This window comes from Sceloporus occidentalis, unplaced genomic scaffold (assembly GCF_023333645.1).
Source record: "Sceloporus occidentalis isolate IW3139 unplaced genomic scaffold, rSceOcc1.0.p SCAF_2, whole genome shotgun sequence".
Lineage (NCBI taxonomy): Eukaryota > Metazoa > Chordata > Lepidosauria > Squamata > Phrynosomatidae > Sceloporus > Sceloporus occidentalis.
In genome coordinates this window covers 74,429,242-74,447,941 of record NW_028316982.1, presented here as the reverse complement: position 1 = coordinate 74,447,941, position 18,700 = coordinate 74,429,242, and the positions used below count along the sequence as shown (strand labels likewise).

Genomic DNA, 18,700 nt, shown 5'->3' with positions numbered 1-18,700 from the left:
GTTAAAGGCGACAGGTTGTTATTACCATGATCAAATGCTAGATTTGAGAATATGAATAGATAGGTGTCTCAGTTAGATGTCTAATTAGTGTATGTGTGTGTGTGCGTGCCTGCGCGCACACACTTCCTTTACATTCCATTTTTGTAATGTAGCACTCAGAGTAATAGCAACACCTCTCCCTTTGATATCCCTTGTAAGATTAAAATTGTATTTCAGAATCGGCAGTAAATGTCTGTGTTTACAATGATTACAAGACAGAAAAGCTATGCTGCCTGTCTGCACTGCAGGAAAGAAATGAATAGAGGGAAGAAACCTGGGACTTATAGCATAATAGCATATTTATTTTGCTACTGCACTTGAGAAGGCAGTCTCAGGATTTCTTACTGGCAGGAAATAAGCCATGCATTGCAACTGGACAGACAGAGTACATAGTGACCTCCTGTTAGCCTTCCTTTCTCCATCTTAAGAAGTATCTTAAGGAGGCCAGTATGGAGGACATGGGTTATAAATAAAAATAAATAAAATGGGTTGGCAGAAATATAGAAGTGTCAGATGTCACTTTTCATCAGCACCATAGATAGTTAACTCCATTAGCATGGAAGAGTTCCCACTGGTAGAGGGAAGTGCTATTTAGTGCTTGCAGTATCATACTACGTAGTGCTGTCTGTACAGCCTTGCTACACCTTGCTATCCTGCTTATCACATCTAGGTTATTGTACTCTCTTTTCCTGCCCTATCTTAACTGAACAGCGGTGCTCTCTCTGTACTTGGACATCCAGGCAGAAAATGTTGGCTTAGCTGTGAAGGCTAGAGCCAGTATGTTCTCTGTCTTTCATCCTCGGTGCACTTGTCAGTAGTGTTTGGGAACAAGATCAGGAATTAGTGCTGTTGAAACAGAGTAGGTAGAATGTATGGCGGGGTACAGACCGCCGATTTGCGGCGGTCTGCCGCCGCCGCCAGTAGGTCCGCGGGGGAGCCGGAGCCTTCAGACGGCCCGACTCCCGCGCGGACCGAAAAAGAAGCTCCAAAATGGAGCTTCTTTTACCGTCGCGTTTGCGACGTAGCGAGGCGCCAGGGGCGCGCTCGCTACGTCACAAGCGGCGCGACGCGTACGGACGCTCAGCGTCCGATACGCAAAGATGGCGGCGCCCATGTGGAAGGGGCGCCGCCATCTTGTCCGTATAGAATACGTACTAGGGTTAGGGGGGTGCGGAAGCACCGCCCCTTCCTAACCCTAGTACGTATTCTATACGTACTAAATGGCGGTGTGTATCCCGCCTATATATATATAGGCCCTCATTTGCACATAAGTTTTTTTGTGGGAAGGGATAACATTGATTGCATCATCCATAACCATTCCAAGGAGAGGCCATTCCAGAGAATGCCAGCCGTCTGTGGCTAACCAAAGCTGACATATCTAGTCATCAGCTATGCATTTGTAACTGATGTGCTGATTGTTGGGCAGAACACATCAAAAGGGTTAAACAGATTTCATCTACATAGTCTTCAGATTGGCCTTACAAGCAAGGTGGCAATCAGAATTGAGATTCTTCCTTTTTCTTCCACTTTCCACAACACATAATATGAGATCATTAAATGTTCTCAACAGTTTGTTCATAACCTTAAAATTGTCTAAATTTGCAGTGTCACCAGATTTTATAACAGATTTCATCATAGATTCATTTTAAAAATGTGATAAGCAAAATGTTGCTCCACATGACCTACATTCACAAGTCAATTGTCCATTGGAATTTCCCACTCTAATCACACACATCATGTGGACTGTTGCATTCCTTATATTGTTGCCTCCCTTCATTGTTTGAATTTCTGTCACTTAGTGTCACTTTTCCTTGAGAATGTAATCACTTTCTTTTACTAGTGTTGTCACTTTCTTTTGCTAATTTTGCCACACAACTGCAGGGAAACAAAAGAAGCAAATTTGTTAAGGTTTTCTTTACACTCTAGAACAGTGGTTCCTAAACATTTTCAGGCTACAGCCTTTTTTTTCTCTTGGGCAACAATGCTAGTGGGCCCCAGCACCTGTTTCATGACATTTGGTCTACTGTTCTACTGCAAATTCAAAACAACCAAACTTGGTCTCTGCTCCCTTTGCACCCAATCACCTTGGAAGCAACAGCAGAGGAGCTGGCTGAGCAGTGACCAAGAAGCCTCTCACCTATGCTAGCCTTGAGGCAAAGGCTGGCACAGATGAGAGCCTTCTTGGTCACTGCTCCTTTTGCACCTGGTTGCCTTGGGACCAGCAACCAAGCAGCTAAATGAGCAGTGACCAAGAAGCCTCTCACCCATGCTGCCTTGTGGGAAAGGCCAAAGCAAGCAAGAGGCCTCTCTGTCAGTACGCAGCCAGTTGCTTAGTTGCTGCTCCTGAAGAGCAAAGGGAGAAGCTTCTCCCTGGCAATGAAAGACTCTCAATCCTTTCATGGGGGCAGAGAAAAGAATAACTGGTGTGTATGTTGGGGGTTTATAGAGGCCATATGCTCTGGACTGGAAACTTGTGTGGATGAGGAAAGGGAGAGATGTAACTACAGGAGCCATTCCAAGGTGAAGGACTCTTTCCAAGAATTGATCCTGGATACTCTTCCCCCTTCTTCCCCTCCCAGCTTCAAGTGTCCTCACCCCAAACATTGTTTCTTCTGTTACCTCTTCTCCCAGCCTGTCAGACAAAAGAAAGCAAGAGCAGCAGCATGGCCACCTTGCCAGCCAGGTTCTGGCAAAGCTTACAAACTTTAAGCAGGGTCCCAAATTTGAAAGCTCCTTTTTGCTACCGCTTATCCCCCCACCACATGTTCTAAATCCATTCTCCCCTCATTTAATCCATCCCAAAATGGAGCCAACCTGAGCCACAGAAAGAATGCCCTGTACCCAATGCCTATGAGAGTTTTCCAAGTACCACTACTACTACCACTACTAGCAAAAGATGCAGCTAAGGGAATGAGCTCCCAGGGCAGGTAGAGTATGAGACACTACCACACAAAGTGATCACTGAATTTGCATTGTGGTTTTAAAGGTCCATGGAAAGAAGTTTCATGCAACTATTCCTACCATAGCCTAAAGTCTGCTGGTTCCCCTTGTCTTTCTGGTGCACAACACTTTGACTGAACCCTCATCTGCTGCACCTTTTTTCCTTCACTGCCCCCCTGGATCTTTCCATACCACCCACTTTGGGAATCACTGCTCTAGAGTTAACTTGCATAGCATTTAAAAGCCTGTATACCAATTCCTTTGTAGTTCCTAATCAGAAACCACCCCCAACAATTGGTGGATCAGGAAGTTTAAAAAAAAAACTTGTTTTCATTACCCAAAATGTTTACATTGTCTGAAACCTCAGGTGCCAGGAGCAGTGTGTCATGAAGAATGAAGGATTTGGCAGGGCTCATGTAGAAGAAAATAATCCTTCAAGTAGATGTGTAAAGTGTTTGGAAATTTTTATGCCCTGAAAATGGAAATATGGGAAAATTTAAAATACATGTCATTGTCAAATTTAAAATTATTGTACAGGTTGAGTATTCCTTATCTGAAAATGTGAAATCCAAAATGCTCCATAATCTGAAATGGCTGGCTGAGATAGTGGCACCTTTAGTGACACTTGTGCTTTCTGATAGTTTAAATTTCACAAACTGTTTCATTCACAAAATTATTAAAAATGTATACAATTGCCTTCAGGTTATGTCTATAAGGTGTATATGAAACATAAATGAATTTTGTGTTTAGATGTGCATTAAGTATATTCAAATATTCCAAAATCCCCCCAAACCCCCCAAAAGCTCCCAAAAACCTCTGGTCCCAAGCATTTTGAATAAGGGATACTCAACTTGTACTGTTTTTGCATGATAAAATACTTTATTCATATAATTATTCGAATACAAAATTGTATGACTTGACATATTAATGAAACTTAAAAATATAAAAGCTTTGGCTTTATACATGCAAAATTGTGAATATATCCTATACTGAATAGAGAACTGTACTATGGTATCAGAGCACTTGTATCTTAGTTTTTGATTTCTGAGAGTTAGGGAAATATGAAAATAGAAAACACAAATTTTGTAATAAAGTATATTTGAGCAGTTGGTACCATATTTGGATATAAAATTTAACTCTTTTTTGGAAATAGTGAACTTCTCAACAATGAGTGCAATTATATATGTAATAATAATGCAATGTAAAATTATCATCATACACTTATGGTGTATTAATTATGGGCAGGAGATGCACAGTACTCTCCACCAAACTAGAATGAAGGTCACCAGAAGAAGGCAAGTAGTAGACAATTAAAGCCCCCCTATATGCTTCCTTCTTGAAGATGGCAGTGCCTTTTAGGTACAGAAATGCACCTTGGATATCAGTGTTATATATGTCTACATTATGTACAGGAATTATCATTCTTTAACTCTGTAGTACTGTGTTTCATTGAAATCCCACTATCTAGTATGATTACTCATTTTCAATCAGGTAAACTTTTGTATTAAAAAGCACTTCATTCATTACAAAGAGGACAATGTTTTCCCCAAATTTTACTGCTAACAATTTTTTGAAAGTTAGCAATTTTCCCACCAGAACTGTTTTTTCCTTTCCCTCTAACCCACTACTGCCCCCGGCCATCACACCTCTCCACTAAATAGCTGCCCCATAAGCTTTTCAGGGCTTTATTGGTTACAATATATATGCTGAATTGTGTCTATTTATATACTGGTTGAGATGTGTTTGCTGTAGGCAAGTCTCTATTAAGTTTACTGGATGTTGGCCTCCTGGAGAACTTTTTCCACCACCATCACATGTAGAATTGGTGAAACCACAGGAAAGAGCCTTCTCAGTGATTGATCCCACACTGTTAAACATACCTATGAGATGCTAGGCTGGCCTCTTCTGTGACCTTCTTTATGTAAAACGGCAAAGACCGTTTTACTTAAAATAGATCTTAGATCTTTAACTAGATATGGGAGAAGGTCTTTTAGTAGGGTGTGGTATATCTTGACTTTGTGTGTTATAATTATTTTAAGCTGTTTAAATTATTTTAATATGATTGTATATTCAATGGTTTTTAAAACTTCTGTACCATATATTGTTTTGATTGTATTTTGTGTTAATCTTGTACTGTAAATTGCTTTGGGTCGTACACTGGGAAAAGACAGCATATAAACAAAATCAAACAAAGGTTTTCAAAAGCAGCGTCATGTACAATGTGTTAGCAGGTAATGGATCCCATTGAATATTTCAAGATGGTTTTGAAAGAGTGCCCCAGTTAAAGTGGGAGTCATCTGGGATGTTTTGAAAATTGGTAGCAATGAAGCAAAAAAGTGGAATAATTTATACGATAAGGTCAAAAGGTATACTATATATATATATTATTTAGAAGGGTAAATTTTGCAGGAGTAGGGGACCTGTGGCCCTCCAAATGTCAAAGAACTACTTGCCCCATTCATATTCCCTATTGGCCAGGCAGTCTGGGAATGGTAGAATCCAAGAACATCTGAAGGGCCACAGTTTCCTCAGACATGCCTTATTCATTCATTGTGTTTATCAATAAGTGGAATATTAACAACAGTTCATAAAATATGCACGGGTGATTTCTTTTTCTCTGCTGCTTTCTTCTGACAGCCTCTTACTTTAACAGTATAAACAATTCTTAAATTAGCACAGTAGTATTTGATAAATTTGCCAATTTGAAATCAACTAGAGATGTACATATTCTCACAACTGTCAGGTGTTTTTATTTTTAACATATCTTTTGGAACATCTATACCTTATTAGAAAGGGATTGTATTATTCAGCTTTTGTTTTATAATAAGTTGCCTTATTATTCTGAGGAAACACTCCAATTAATTTAAAGATCCTAACTCTTAAAAAAAGAAGAAACTAGATAGAGGCAAAATGTTAATCCTAGCAACATCAGAAGTTTTGTAAATAATGAAGATATAAAAATAGGTTATTTTTGCCATACTGAAATATTTTCCAATGTGTTATATCATGGTAGATAGAAGCAAACCAAGTTTGACTTGTATCTTGTAATCTATATTGACAGCTTATGTTCTGAAATGTTCCTTTGCTACTTCAAACAATTTAAAAATCACAGCTTAAAGAAAAATTAAATGTCTTAAGTAATCTCCATCTGTTTTGTTTATCTTTCTGCTTCCTTGTTGTCTGGCAGTCTCAGCTGCAACATTATTTGCCTCATCTGTGAATTTCCATGCTTCTGCACGCTGATGAGATTTAATGTTCAGGCTTGGCTGCTTTAGGGTGTCAGACATTAACTTGGAATACCTGTTGACAACAACGTAGGTATTTGTAAACTTTCAAACAACATTAATATGTGCATTGTTTTCTGTCTTGGGACTTGTTTTTCCATATTTGCAAAGCATAGTTATTCCCGCTTTTTGCAAACTGTTTTTCACCATTTTTCCAGTGTCCAATGTCACTAATAGGAAGAGTGCTAGATGCACACTACAAAATTAGGAAAGGAACATTATGTAATAATCAACCAAAACATGGAAAAGGATAAACTCTTGAGAGGTCAAGATTTCAGAGTAGTTCATCTGTTGAGCAAAATATATTTTTCCTGTTTCTCATACCATGTATGGATTGCAGGATTATGGCAGAAAAACTATTATTTTGCTTCATTTAGGAAATAACAAAAAGCATGTTGCTGGTTTTGCAGTGTAGGTCTATATCACACATGAAGTAAAAGTTTACATATATCATATGTCTCTGACAGTCATTTTAAAAGATGGAAAAAAACCCATACATTCAGTTTAATTGTCATATATGTCTCAACAGTTTATTTTCTTCACATTTATGTCTTAATGTGGGTGGTAACCTTTGTTTCCCACTTGCATTAACATTAGGAGAAGCAAACAAATTAATTAGGTTAAAGGAAAGTGCGAGCGACTTAGTATATATAGGTAGTCCACTCATAAAATATTTTTTAAAATTTGGTTGTAAGCTTTTTAAATTTGGGGGAACAATCTCTCATTGTATCATTGTGGCATGTTCTGTGAGACTATCTGTTATATCTAAAGATATGTATGGAAGTGAATAATTAGCAAGACAGTTTTAATTTGTTAATTTTAAATTTGTCAGTGAATTATACTGTGTGTATCTGTGTGTTTGCATGCACACACACATTCTCTTTCATCTGTGGTCTTAGACATGTATAGGAATTTCCATATCATTTCTTACATGTATATGGATGTTCTGTTATGGATTAAAATATATCCAGTATATCCTCCAGAAGGGTTCAGGACTAGGGATGCTATTATTTGGTTGTTTTGTTCCTGTAAGTGAGGATGAAAATCACCACATTTTTCTTGAGAGAAAAGAAATATCTCTGTGCTGTTTTCACCCGGTAGTCAATACCTTGAAATGTTTTGGGAAATTATTTTTTGCAATAATACATGTGGGTTTTTTTCCCCTGAGAATGGTGGGGCTTTTTTTAAATTAAAAAAGAGCATTGTTTCCAGCCGTCTATATGGGTTTTTGTGCAGGATTGTTGTTTTCTATGAAGAAAATACTATATTGTGCAACAAATATCTTGCACACATAAAAAATAATGTACAAAACCCAGCGAACTTGCACAAAAATATAGACACATGGTTTTGTTTTTGGAGGGGTTTTTTTTCTTTTTATCTTATTTATTTATTTTGCATAGAAGGCAATAATCTTGCACAAAAAACCCACTTGGACATTCTTGGGGGGAATTTTTGTGTGTAAAACTTCATAGTTCGTGTGTGTGTGTGTGTGTGTGTGCATATTCCTGCAAATAATACTTTCCTGAAGCACTTCAGAATGTATAAACACTGGGTGAAAACTTTTGTCACTTTATTAATCTTCCCAACTAGATTTCCCAAGTGCCAGGAAGCCTATTTTTCATCCAAGAAACAAATTAGGCAAAATAATCTTTTTATCTCTATTATGGACATATGGTGGGCTATATGTAGAATGACTTGATTCCAAATTAATAGAGACTTGAGTACAATAACAAGACTAACAGTAATGCTTGTAGAGGTGATCATTATCTACCTTTAGATAAAGGGAATTTAGTATGGAGTCTGTTGTTTTGATCAGCTAGGAGACATTTGTATTATACAAATCCAAGGCAAAAATGCTTAAATAGCAGCAAAGAAAGTTGGTTTTGGTTTTGGGTTTTGTTTTGTTTTTTACTTGTGTGCAGTCCCTTCAGTTTTCTTTATAGAACACATTGGCTTGGTCTCCAGTGGCTTCAAGGGATGACTTTCTAGAGTTATGCCAAGTGTGGAAGAAAATCATCATCAGACAAAAATATTATGTCTCCTTGGCTGGGACAAGGCTACAAGGTAGCCTCATGTCACCATTGTCAAGCATTTCACTGCCAGGTGCAAAGGAATAGGCTCTCCCACCTTAGACCACTACTCTAAGTACTGGCACTGTAAGTGGCAAATAATGTGGTTATAGAAAGAAACGTGGACTTTTGTGTTTTCTCCTTGTGTGCCATGCCATGACCCTCTGTAGAATGTTTAGTTCCATTTAGAGAATGTAGCTCAAGTCTGGTCTCCTCTTTGGTTCTTCCTTGATAACTTTGGTTCTAGCCAGCACTTGGACTGTTTATTACTTCCTAATCAGTCCTCCTGTAAGTAGATCAGGATCTTTCTTGGCTCCTTCTACAATGCACTTTGCAATGTATAGTAGCTCCCCACTCACCAGGTCAAAAATAAAGTAGGATTGTTTGTGTGCTTGCAGAATCTTTGGCTGTAAAGTACAGTGGTGCCTCGGGTTACGAAAGTAATTCGTTCCGCGGCCGCTTTCGTAACCCGAAAAGCCTTCGTAAGCCGAATTGCCATAGGCGCTAATGGGGAAAAGCCGCGATTCCGTGCGAAAAAGCCGAAAAAAGCACCAAAAGTTTTTTCGTAACCCGAAAAAACATTTGTAACCCGGAACAATAATTCCCTATGGGATTTTTTCGTATCCCGAAAATTTCGTAACCTGGGTATTTCGTATCCCGAGGTAACACTGTACTAGGGATTGTGCTTACAGAACCTCTGAGAAGGTACACTTGTGTGACAACAATAGTGCACAATGCAAAATTCAAAATCTATAAAACAGTGATACCTTTAGTGGGCCAACTGAAAGGCACAACATACAATGCAAGCTATCAAAGTTTTACTGTCTTCTTCATCAAATAAAAATGTTATAAATTGTGCAGGAGTAGAAAGTGACAATGTTAGAGTTACATGTCTTCATTTTGCCTCAGATGTTACGTCTATTGTCAGTCTAGAGTGATCTAGACAAAAAGCAGTAAAACATGGCCAATAAAATTTCAAATCCACTAGCAGCAGCAAATAATGTTGTTTCCTGCTCTGTTGGTGCGAGATACCATGACATCATATTTTTGTTTATTTGTCTAGACTGACAACAGAAATAACATCTGAGCACGGTCATTTGGAAGCACATACCACAGATTTCAGTGACACAGATTTTTGTATAAATGTGGGGCTACAATTAATTTAAAACTAGAACAGTAGTGATCGGGTTTCCATTTAGCAAAAGGCTAAAATGGATTGTTTTAAAGAAGTGTGAAGGAATTAATATTGATTTTCAATTTGCATGTACAGAATAGTAAACTCATGACATGAACATAAACTATATACTGTATATACTCATGTATAAGTCTAGAAATTTTAGAAATTTACCCAAACCTGAGTCAGCTTATACACAGGTCAAATGTAAGTACTGTATTTTAACTCTTATTTTAAAAGGGACCATCTCCTGTTGAAAGGCAAGAGCATAATCTGACATGGAAGCACTCACTCTCCTCTATTCTCTCATCCATCCATCCATCCTTCAATGTGAGCACAAACAGTTATGTCTGATGGAATTTTTCAAGCTTTTTGGCATTGTTTTCTATTGCTTCATCCTTTTGGTCCTCAGCTTATCCATGGGTCATATCAAAATCCATAATTTTGGCCCCCAAACATGCCCTCCACTTATACATGAGGTCAACTTATAGTAGAGCATATAGGGTAGATTTTATAAAGGCAAGCTCTAACACAGTCTTAATGATAGTGATTTTCAGTAGTCTGCAATGAAGTTTACTTATCTTTTGATCCTAGTATCTCCCATTAAAAGCTACAATTAGAATCTTGTCTTCAGTAAGGGCAGAAGTTGGTTTCTTGCATAAACTGTTATAGAAAATTACATTTTACAAGGACATCTATATTTTTTGAGATTCAAAAAGGCATTTAAATTATCTTGTAATTATTGGAGTTGCACAATTAATTTCAATATAGAGATAGTGGTAATTATACCAAGAAGTGTATCTGAAGTGCCAAAACATATCTTAAGGCTTTTATATTTAGAGTTGTACCTGTGAATTATCCCATAGTCATTCTGAGAGAAGTAGGAAGAATGATCTATAGTTCCTGTTTTGTTAGCTCTTAAGAAACTGTCTTGCAACTTAGAATTGATGAGGCCTTGAATTCCAAGACTTTGGAAATGATACCCTTTTGTGGACTTGGTGAAGATTATTATATAAGTTTTCCCTAGACACAGAGAGATGTTTCATTTTCATCCTTCAGGAATGGTGCGTCTACGCAGTTTCTGCTTTCTTACAAGAAAAGGCCAACTTGCTAATTGATTCATCCCAAGGATTTCTGAAACCAGTGCTTCCTTGTGCTGGGACACAGTCTTACTGGAGATCTGTTGAGTTCACCATAGGATTATTTCTCCTTCTCTTCTTTTTTCTCCTTCCTTCCCTCTCTGACATATTTGAGCAAGAAACTCGGGTCTCTACATGGGTTAGAGTATTTACAGCATTCTAGTGAGCTATCTGCCTCCATCACAACTGCACCTTGGGTATCAGGTAGGCCATATGGGGATGGAGCATTAAAAAAGTGTTTTTGAGAGCAGTACCATTTCTTTTAGATGCTGTCCTTCACAGATCAAATACATCAAGATATCAAATATTCAACTTCTGCTGAATATTCCCTCAGGACTGGACAACAGAGAAAGTTGCTAAATACAGAGCCTATAGCATGTGCCTTTTTGTTTTTCATTTTTAAATGTCCTGTTGTTCTCCCCACACCCACCCACCCACAGCAGAGTTGGGTTAAGAAAGTGTCTAGCTTTTTCACTGGTATAAAACCAGCTGTGCAGAGACAAGCAATACTGTACACAGAAAAGAGGTTTCATTATGGCACCTCTCTTTCTGTACCTACATTTCCTAAACTATGTTTAAAGCTTAATATTTCTAGACTTATGCTTCTCACGTCTATATTCCAGCTGCTCCACAGATTCAATATGTTTATAGAGAATAGGTTCCCCCAGTAATAAGGACAAAGAAAACTTTATTGTTATATTATACATTTCTGTTTTGTGGGGAGAGGCTATTTGGATCTGGCCTGAAAGCATTTCAGCTCTTGTGTATCTAAAGACTTTGGGTATTGCCTGGGTATATGTTAATATTTACATATTTTCTTTCATTTGAAAGGTGAATTCTGAGCATGTTTTTGAATGTGTATGTGTGTGTATGTGTCTCACTGTTTTGCCTATATATGGGATACAATAAGATAGCATGCAACATTTTAAAATTTTGTGCACTAGAACATATTTATTATGTAATATATTTTTGGTTATTTCCCTAGTTTTAATGTGAATCCTGCAAATGCTGAAGACAACCAGAAAGCAATGGTAAGCAATATTTATTCCATTTCATATCAAATTTATTTTACTCCTTTTAAAAAGCCTTGATATTTTTAGATAACTGATACAATTTTTAAAAAGTTGGAAATATCTCATTGTATCATATGCATTAAAAATAAAAGAATGACCTTGTTGGCTTAAGACCAAGGTCACTCTAGTCCAGGGATATGCAACTTCCAGAAGCTGGGAAAGGCTCCATCCTCCACATGGGATCCTGGAGTGTCACCTCTCATTTTTATTTCCTCATCCATTTCTATAATTTGAGGTGTCAGGTTTGTTTTCATTTCACTCCTAAAATGGCAGATAACAACCCCAAAGCCTGGGCGAAGTATTGCCACTGGCCATTTTGCATTTTTCAGGGGCCTTTTATGTAACAATAGCTTGCTACTGAGGGGCCCAGAAACAGGGCCCACTCTGCCCTTTTTGCTTGTTCCCAGCACCTGGTGTTCAGAGATCTAATGTGTCTGAATAAATAGGCGCTGATTAGTTGCTCAATAGACTTATCTTCCAGAGTCTAATCCAGTAGTTCCCAAACTTTGGTTTTCCAGACATTTTGAAATTCTTGACATTGGGCAGGGTTTCTGGGACTTGAAGGCCAAAAAAATTTAGAGGACCAAATTTGGGAATGACTAGTTTTTTAAAAAAACATTTATGGTAGTATAGTAGTGATTTTCAAAGATGTAACCATGTTAGTCTGTTTCACTGTCAAAAGAGGGACCTTCTTACAGCTTTGAGACTACTAGATTTATTTAAGCATCACTTTTAGTGAGGTACCTACATTGCCTGAAATATTTCTCTTTCTGTTCAAAGACTGCCATTGTTCAATTTAATTTTGGAAGCTGTAATTATAGAAAATCTCTAGTGAACCCTTACTAGAGTGTGTTCAAAGCATGCATGAGGGGGTATAAAGTAGCTCTTTTCTTAGCATGAGGAGGGTTTGTGTGTATTTTGGGAATGGTCTCCACAATGATGATAGAATCTGATTGGCCCAAGATATGTTCACATATGTTCACATATAGAAGAACTCCATGAATGTATGTTGATAAGCACATGCGGCCCCTTTTCATGCTTGCTGAACATGCAGATGGTGGGGTGGATGGCATGGCAGACATGGTTATGTGGGGCTTTATGATTCATTGCATTATTATTCATCTCTGGCCCTTGTATCAGAAGTGGAAAATGTGTGGTCCCACATCTGTGGGCCCCACTTCAGTGGGCCCCAAATCCCCTCCCAGTCCTCTGAAGCCTTCCCACCAAAATCTATTTCTAAAACCATATATCAGCCCCCCCTCAGCCAATAATAATGGTAACACCCAAATCCTCTGGCACAATCCACATATTGTGGCACCAGAGTAAAAATTGGCTGCTATGCAGTTGTCCTGCTGCCCTGACTTACATGGAGGTATAATAAACTGTCATCTTTTCAGTTCATTCATAGTTTAAAGAAAAGGTGTGGTACTGTCTTGCTATGGGGCTGAGCTAATGGGCCAGGGTAACATGCGCTGAGGCTGTGCTGTTCTAGGTCCAATGGTCACTCAGGTCGGTCCCTGGGTCAACCTGGGGATGGACAGATGTTTACATACTCTTTGTCATAACAACCTGGAACCCACTGCCAGCACACACTCCTTACCTTGCCACACCATTGGTACTGAGAAACCCCCTATCGCCACATCTGATGTGAGAAACAGGGTGCCGGGTCAGGTGCCCCATTTCTGTATCAGATATGGCAACAGGAGGCTTCTCAGTACCAGCAGTGACGTGGCAAAGTAAGGAGCAAGGGGAGGAACATATATAACAGCCCAGGTTTGTTGCAGAGTTTTCCAGGAAACTGTGTGGCAAAGCAGGGGTCAAATTGATCAGGGGTAAAGGCTGTTTAGCACAGGATCGGGACCAATTCAGGCCTTTGGGTTTCATCCTGTGTCATCTGAACTGGAGAACATGAGGCCAGGGAGGGAACACGAACAAGTCTCCCCATCATTTCCTTGTATAAAGATCTCTGCATACTGATTCTAAAAACTAACATGGCTATATCTTTAAATATAAGTCCCATGAATCTTATAAGGCGTTTTAGGTGGTTTTACCAAAGTAAGAGTGCTAAGATGATGAGTAAATATACTCCAATTGGTAATACAAAAAGCAAATGAACTCTCGCGAAGACTGAAACTACTTTCAAATGCTGGATCTATTTTCTTTTGGAATATTCATCTGATGCCTCTCCAAGGACAGACGAATAACCTTTGTGATGAGAACTTTAAAAACATTCCTTTCCAAATCCCCATTCAATTAGAAATATGGTGGTGTTGGAGCCTGTTCTATAATAATAGGCATTTAAGTATATTACCATTCATTTTAAAATATATTTTTGCTCCAGATCTGTGCATAGGCTGCAGTCCTGCTGACAATTAACTTTTGAGTAAATCCTCTTGCACTTAGTCATGCTACTTATGTGTAAACACACATTATTCTTCCCACTGGCATAAAGATTTGACGAGTTTTACTGCAGGATTGCTCCCAAACTAATTGGAAAAGTGAGCAGGATTGTGTGTGTATGTGTGTTTTTACTTAATTCACAATTTTATTAATAAAGAAATTCAACAAATAGATTCAACCTCCACCCCCGCTTTAAGAAAATAATTAATATATTTGTAAATGCTTTGCATGATTTAGGGTGTGTTCTGATGAAATTTAGTCATGACCTAAGTTCAGTTCTGACATTTAGCTGTACATGTAGTACATTAAGTGTAATTGGTAATGCAGTCTAGTGCTATATACATTTATTTGGAATCATCTGCTGTTGTGGCCAGTAGTGTCCATTCCCAGTAAATGTGTATTTACTGTTCCTTCTTTGATCGTGTTTTTCACTAGTTTCTGAAGTTTGTTTGATATACATTTAATTGGCCCCTATGAATTTTAAAATTAAATAATATCCAGAATTATATAACATTTGGTAGTAAAAGTTAGGCTAGATTTTAAATGTACTCTTTTGTTGTAGAAATTAAAATTGATAAAATAATCAATTTTTGCCTTTATTTTCCTCTTGGAATAAACTGTCCAGTTCTATTTAATTGGAACAAACTGTCCTGTTATGTTACTGTAGTTGGAAATTTGAAGTTCATTTAATCTAAAATACAACTGTAGTGTCAAAGGCATTAATTTTATGTAGTAAACTTGAAATAAAACAATTGTAAAAATTGGAATGTTACTGGATTGATCTATAAGTAGTGAAGTAATTTAAATTATGTACCTCCAATAAATTATTTCTTTTATTCCCTTGGAAGTAGTGTTTGGTAATTAAGTTTACATGCCTTATGCTCTGGTAGTGCCAACACCTGTCTCTGAATGAACAGTGCTTAAGGAGGAGCAGTAGCCAGTTTGAAAGGGCAGCAAGAACTCTTTAAAGCCTAATTAAGAACGGAAAAGGAGATAAAGGAAGAACAAGAGATGTGAAAGTGGCTTGGATGGTATTCCCAAAGCAAAGATCCTCATTAGAACAATAAACAGATGATCAAAGAATGCCAGGTTGCCATTTATCTTTCCCTTCATCCCGTAGTTGTGACTATCAGTTTGTACAGTACCCAAATAATACTTAGTTTAAAGGTTTTTTGTATATGCTTACATAAAGTTACCTTTTTTGTTGCTCATTCCTGGGGTATTATAGTCATAAGAAAGTTGAAGTACAATATTTGTTTTAAACTTAGATTTGTCTACAGTTGTTGGGACAAATCCTTCCAATTATTTTAAGCACTAAAAGCAGACTATTTTCAATAGACTGCAACATTTACTTAAACATGGCCATTTTACTTGAAATTATGCATATGGTTTGATTATAAATTAACATCTTAAAAATCTATATCACTGAACCAACCAGAGTATAATATATAATTAAAATGTTGTAACTTCTGCAAGCTAATCTTGAATAGGCTGAAAAATATGACAAGTTCTTTTACTTCTCAAATACAGAATTATTATTATTATTATTATTATTATTATTATTATTATTTGCAGAGCTTGTGTATATATGAAAACACATCATTTTTAGTTATCAGAATGGTTTCTTCTGTAATGCAAGGGGAAATTAATTATATCTGAATGAACAGAAAATTGAATTGGTTCTGAATTCTATTTCTATATACAGAAATCTATCGTATTATAAATTATTCCTAATCAGATACATCTGTGAACAGGTATGGGCATTTTTAGTGGAGGTAATTGATAAAAAGAGGTTAACTGAAAAATAAACTAGATAAAAATATTTCAGCTTTCAATTAGTGTAAAGAGCTCAAAAAATTAAACAGTTGATTGACTTGCACCATTTATTCTGGCTTGCTAGCTCACCCTTTCTAATTAGCCTTATTCCAACTTTGCCACCTGCATATTTTAATGATGTGATAGGTGCCAAAGTATAGACAGAGATAGCTGAAGTGAAAGGGAGTGAAGCTGAATCACTGCATATTTGATGTGGTATGCTTCTGAAATTATCAGTGTTTATCTTCCTTAATGATAGGCTTCAGATGTAAACAGAAAGCATCAGTATGCCACCTAACCTCAGTTTAAAGTTTGACTTACAGGCTGGATGATAAGTAGGCAAATATTTCATATCTTAACTGCCTCAAGATCCAAGGTTTTTTGGGGGGGCTGTTGTTTTATTTTTAATGGGTCTTCTTGCATAGGCTGTTTCCCTGTTTCTGCCAGTGCCTCAGTTTGAGGATTGTTGTTTGGGAGGTTTGGCCATGGGAGATGGGGCTTGATTTGGTTCTTGCTACATTAGAGCAAACTGATTGTTATTCACACATAACAAAAATGTCTACCATTTTATATATATTTTTACTTATTTTATTTATTTTCATTCTAAACTATTTTCCAGTCTCATAATTTATTTATTTATTTAAATCCTGGCTGAAACCCTATGTGTATTTATCTAGGGGAAAATTCTCTTGAGCCTGGTGGGACTTACGTTTAAGTAGGCACATATAGGATCGTACCGTGCATAAATTAAATTCACCTATCACTGCTCAGTGATTCCTCAAAGGATATTTTCCCCCTCTTTTTGAACTGGCTTAAAATTCTGTATGCAATATCAGCAGCCCCAGAAGTCAGTTTTTATTACCATCTAAGTGGTGCATTACAAATACAGCATATTTTTAACTGTGCTTAAACTCTAGATGTTGCAGTGCACATTAGGCCGTCTGGAAAAAAAAACATAAGCATCCTGATCCATAGACTATTTAGTCCCATTGAAATCTGCTTAAATCCAAGTGCTCTGATTTTTGTATCACAGCCACGGGAGGACTAGAATGGGTAATTAGACAAACAAGGCTTTAGAAGCTACATAAATCCTTGGCTGCATTCCTAAAGGTTAAATTGTGAAAGAGAAGGAGTTCAAACAGTAGTTTTTGGATATGCCTTGGTTATACAATTCCACTCTCCACATTCCCATGGTAGACAAAGCTTGGCATTTAAAGTGGTAGAGATGAGCTATCAAAATAATGCAGAAATAAGAATGTAGATTCTCATTCTTTCTCTTTCCCTTTCCCCTCCAGGAATATGCTTAGGGCAGGGGGAGAGGGGGTCAGATTTAAAAGATTGAAAAAGAGAGAGACTGGTTTGGGATTGGGGTTTGGGCCAGAACAGCCTACAATCTTTTCAAATTGCACAAGGATTGTTCAGATTGTCAGTTGTTCATTCATTATTCTGTAGCCATAATACTTGGGATGGAACTAGTAAATCCAGAAAATGCTTATAAAACTAATGTCCAGTTTTGTTTTACAGTCACTTGATGAGTCTGGTTATTTTTATTTTTAATGTCATACAGTTTTTTTTATTATTTTTACAAGTATGACAATTTCAAAAGGCAGAAAAGCTTGCTAGTGTATATTCATTCAGTGACTTGCAAAATCAAACCACTTGGATGTGTGAAATGGGCATCATAAAACAGTCCAACAGAGCTTCGATATTGCCAGACTTCACCTCAAATATAATACTTATCAGAAGAACCAGTTCACTCCTACATCTGCAGGTTATTGAATGATATGAATGAGTGGTATGTGCTTATATGAATTAGCCCCAACATGCTATTTAAATATAGAAGCAGACAAATCTCAAAATAGAACCTAAATTCATTAAAAAAAAAGAGTGTAGAAGAATTGTCTCACTCTTGGGAAGCAACCAAGAAATGTTTTTGAACCACATCTATTATCCATTTTAATCGTTTTGGATTCTTTTCAAATATAGACTGGCTCCCTTGCAGCATCTTCTGCCAGGAAAGTGGGAAGTATTCCAGAGAAATGTTCACTTAATAACACTGCACTGTGTGTCCCAGATGGAGGCCTGTTTCCTTAGATCTCAATTACAATCTGCTCCTGCTTTTGCAGCAGACCAACAGTGAGAGCTTGAAAAGTTGGTGTACTGTAAATTCCTCAGTATTTATATTTTGTTGCAACTTTTCTTTCTTACTTAAGTTATGCCAGAATTAATCAGCAAAATCATCCTTATCGTTGCAGTATTCTCCTGTGACCATGACTGCTTTATGAATTTATTACCTTACTATGTTTTTATCCCACCTTTCAGACAATTATTGTCTCCCAAAGGGTTATACAGCAGAGAGCCCCCTAACATCAGGCATACAATCTAAAAAACAGACAAAACACAGGAAGTGAAAAGAAAAGGAAGAGGAGAGAGGTTAATTCTTGAGTGTCAGAATGAAGTGGTGAGCTATAAGTGAGTATTTATATCTAGCTTAGCTCACATTGATTTCACTTGCTGATGCTTTTGTTTGAGTAGCAATTTGTGGCTCTCATTAGGCCACAGAGCCCTTTCACCTTAATTTCAGTTATAGTCAGTTGGTTCTTGGTGGCTCTGAGGGCAGAAGCCAAAGTTCTTTCTGCTCTCTAATACCAGACAATTCTGTCTTGCATTATGAGCCAATTGGTCCATGTATAATAGAAATATCTTTGTTTATAGTTGACTTTGTTAAATAGTAAAGTTGTTTTTAGAAAAAGGAAAGATCTTTACC

At 37.4% G+C, this 18,700-nt stretch overlaps 1 protein-coding gene and 1 long non-coding RNA gene across 4 annotated transcripts in view; one reads left to right on the top strand and one right to left on the bottom strand.

Moving 5' to 3' along the window:
* RAB11FIP2 (RAB11 family interacting protein 2) overlaps positions 1-18,700 on the top strand; it is a 51,236-nt gene that overhangs the window by 22,737 nt on the left and 9,799 nt on the right. Inside the window, exons 4-5 of one of the 3 annotated variants that reach the window (XR_016280059.1) lie at positions 11,631-11,676; positions 18,256-18,405. Coding sequence is in view for 1 of the 3 variants with exons in the window: in XM_089510020.1 (XP_089366146.1) it covers positions 11,631-11,676 (46 nt within the window). In the remaining 2 variants the exon portion in view is untranslated. Of the gene's footprint in view, positions 1-9,746; positions 9,837-11,630; positions 11,677-18,255; positions 18,406-18,700 lie in introns of those variants that run through there. The other 2 variants (XR_016280060.1, XM_089510020.1) reach the window with 2 other exon arrangements.
* On the bottom strand, positions 1,735-18,506 carry LOC149318550 (uncharacterized). The gene is made up of 3 exons (XR_016280061.1): positions 18,434-18,506; positions 3,317-3,451; positions 1,735-1,914 (listed from the first exon to the last, which is right to left on the bottom strand). It is a non-coding gene; the product is annotated as an uncharacterized LOC149318550 (long non-coding RNA).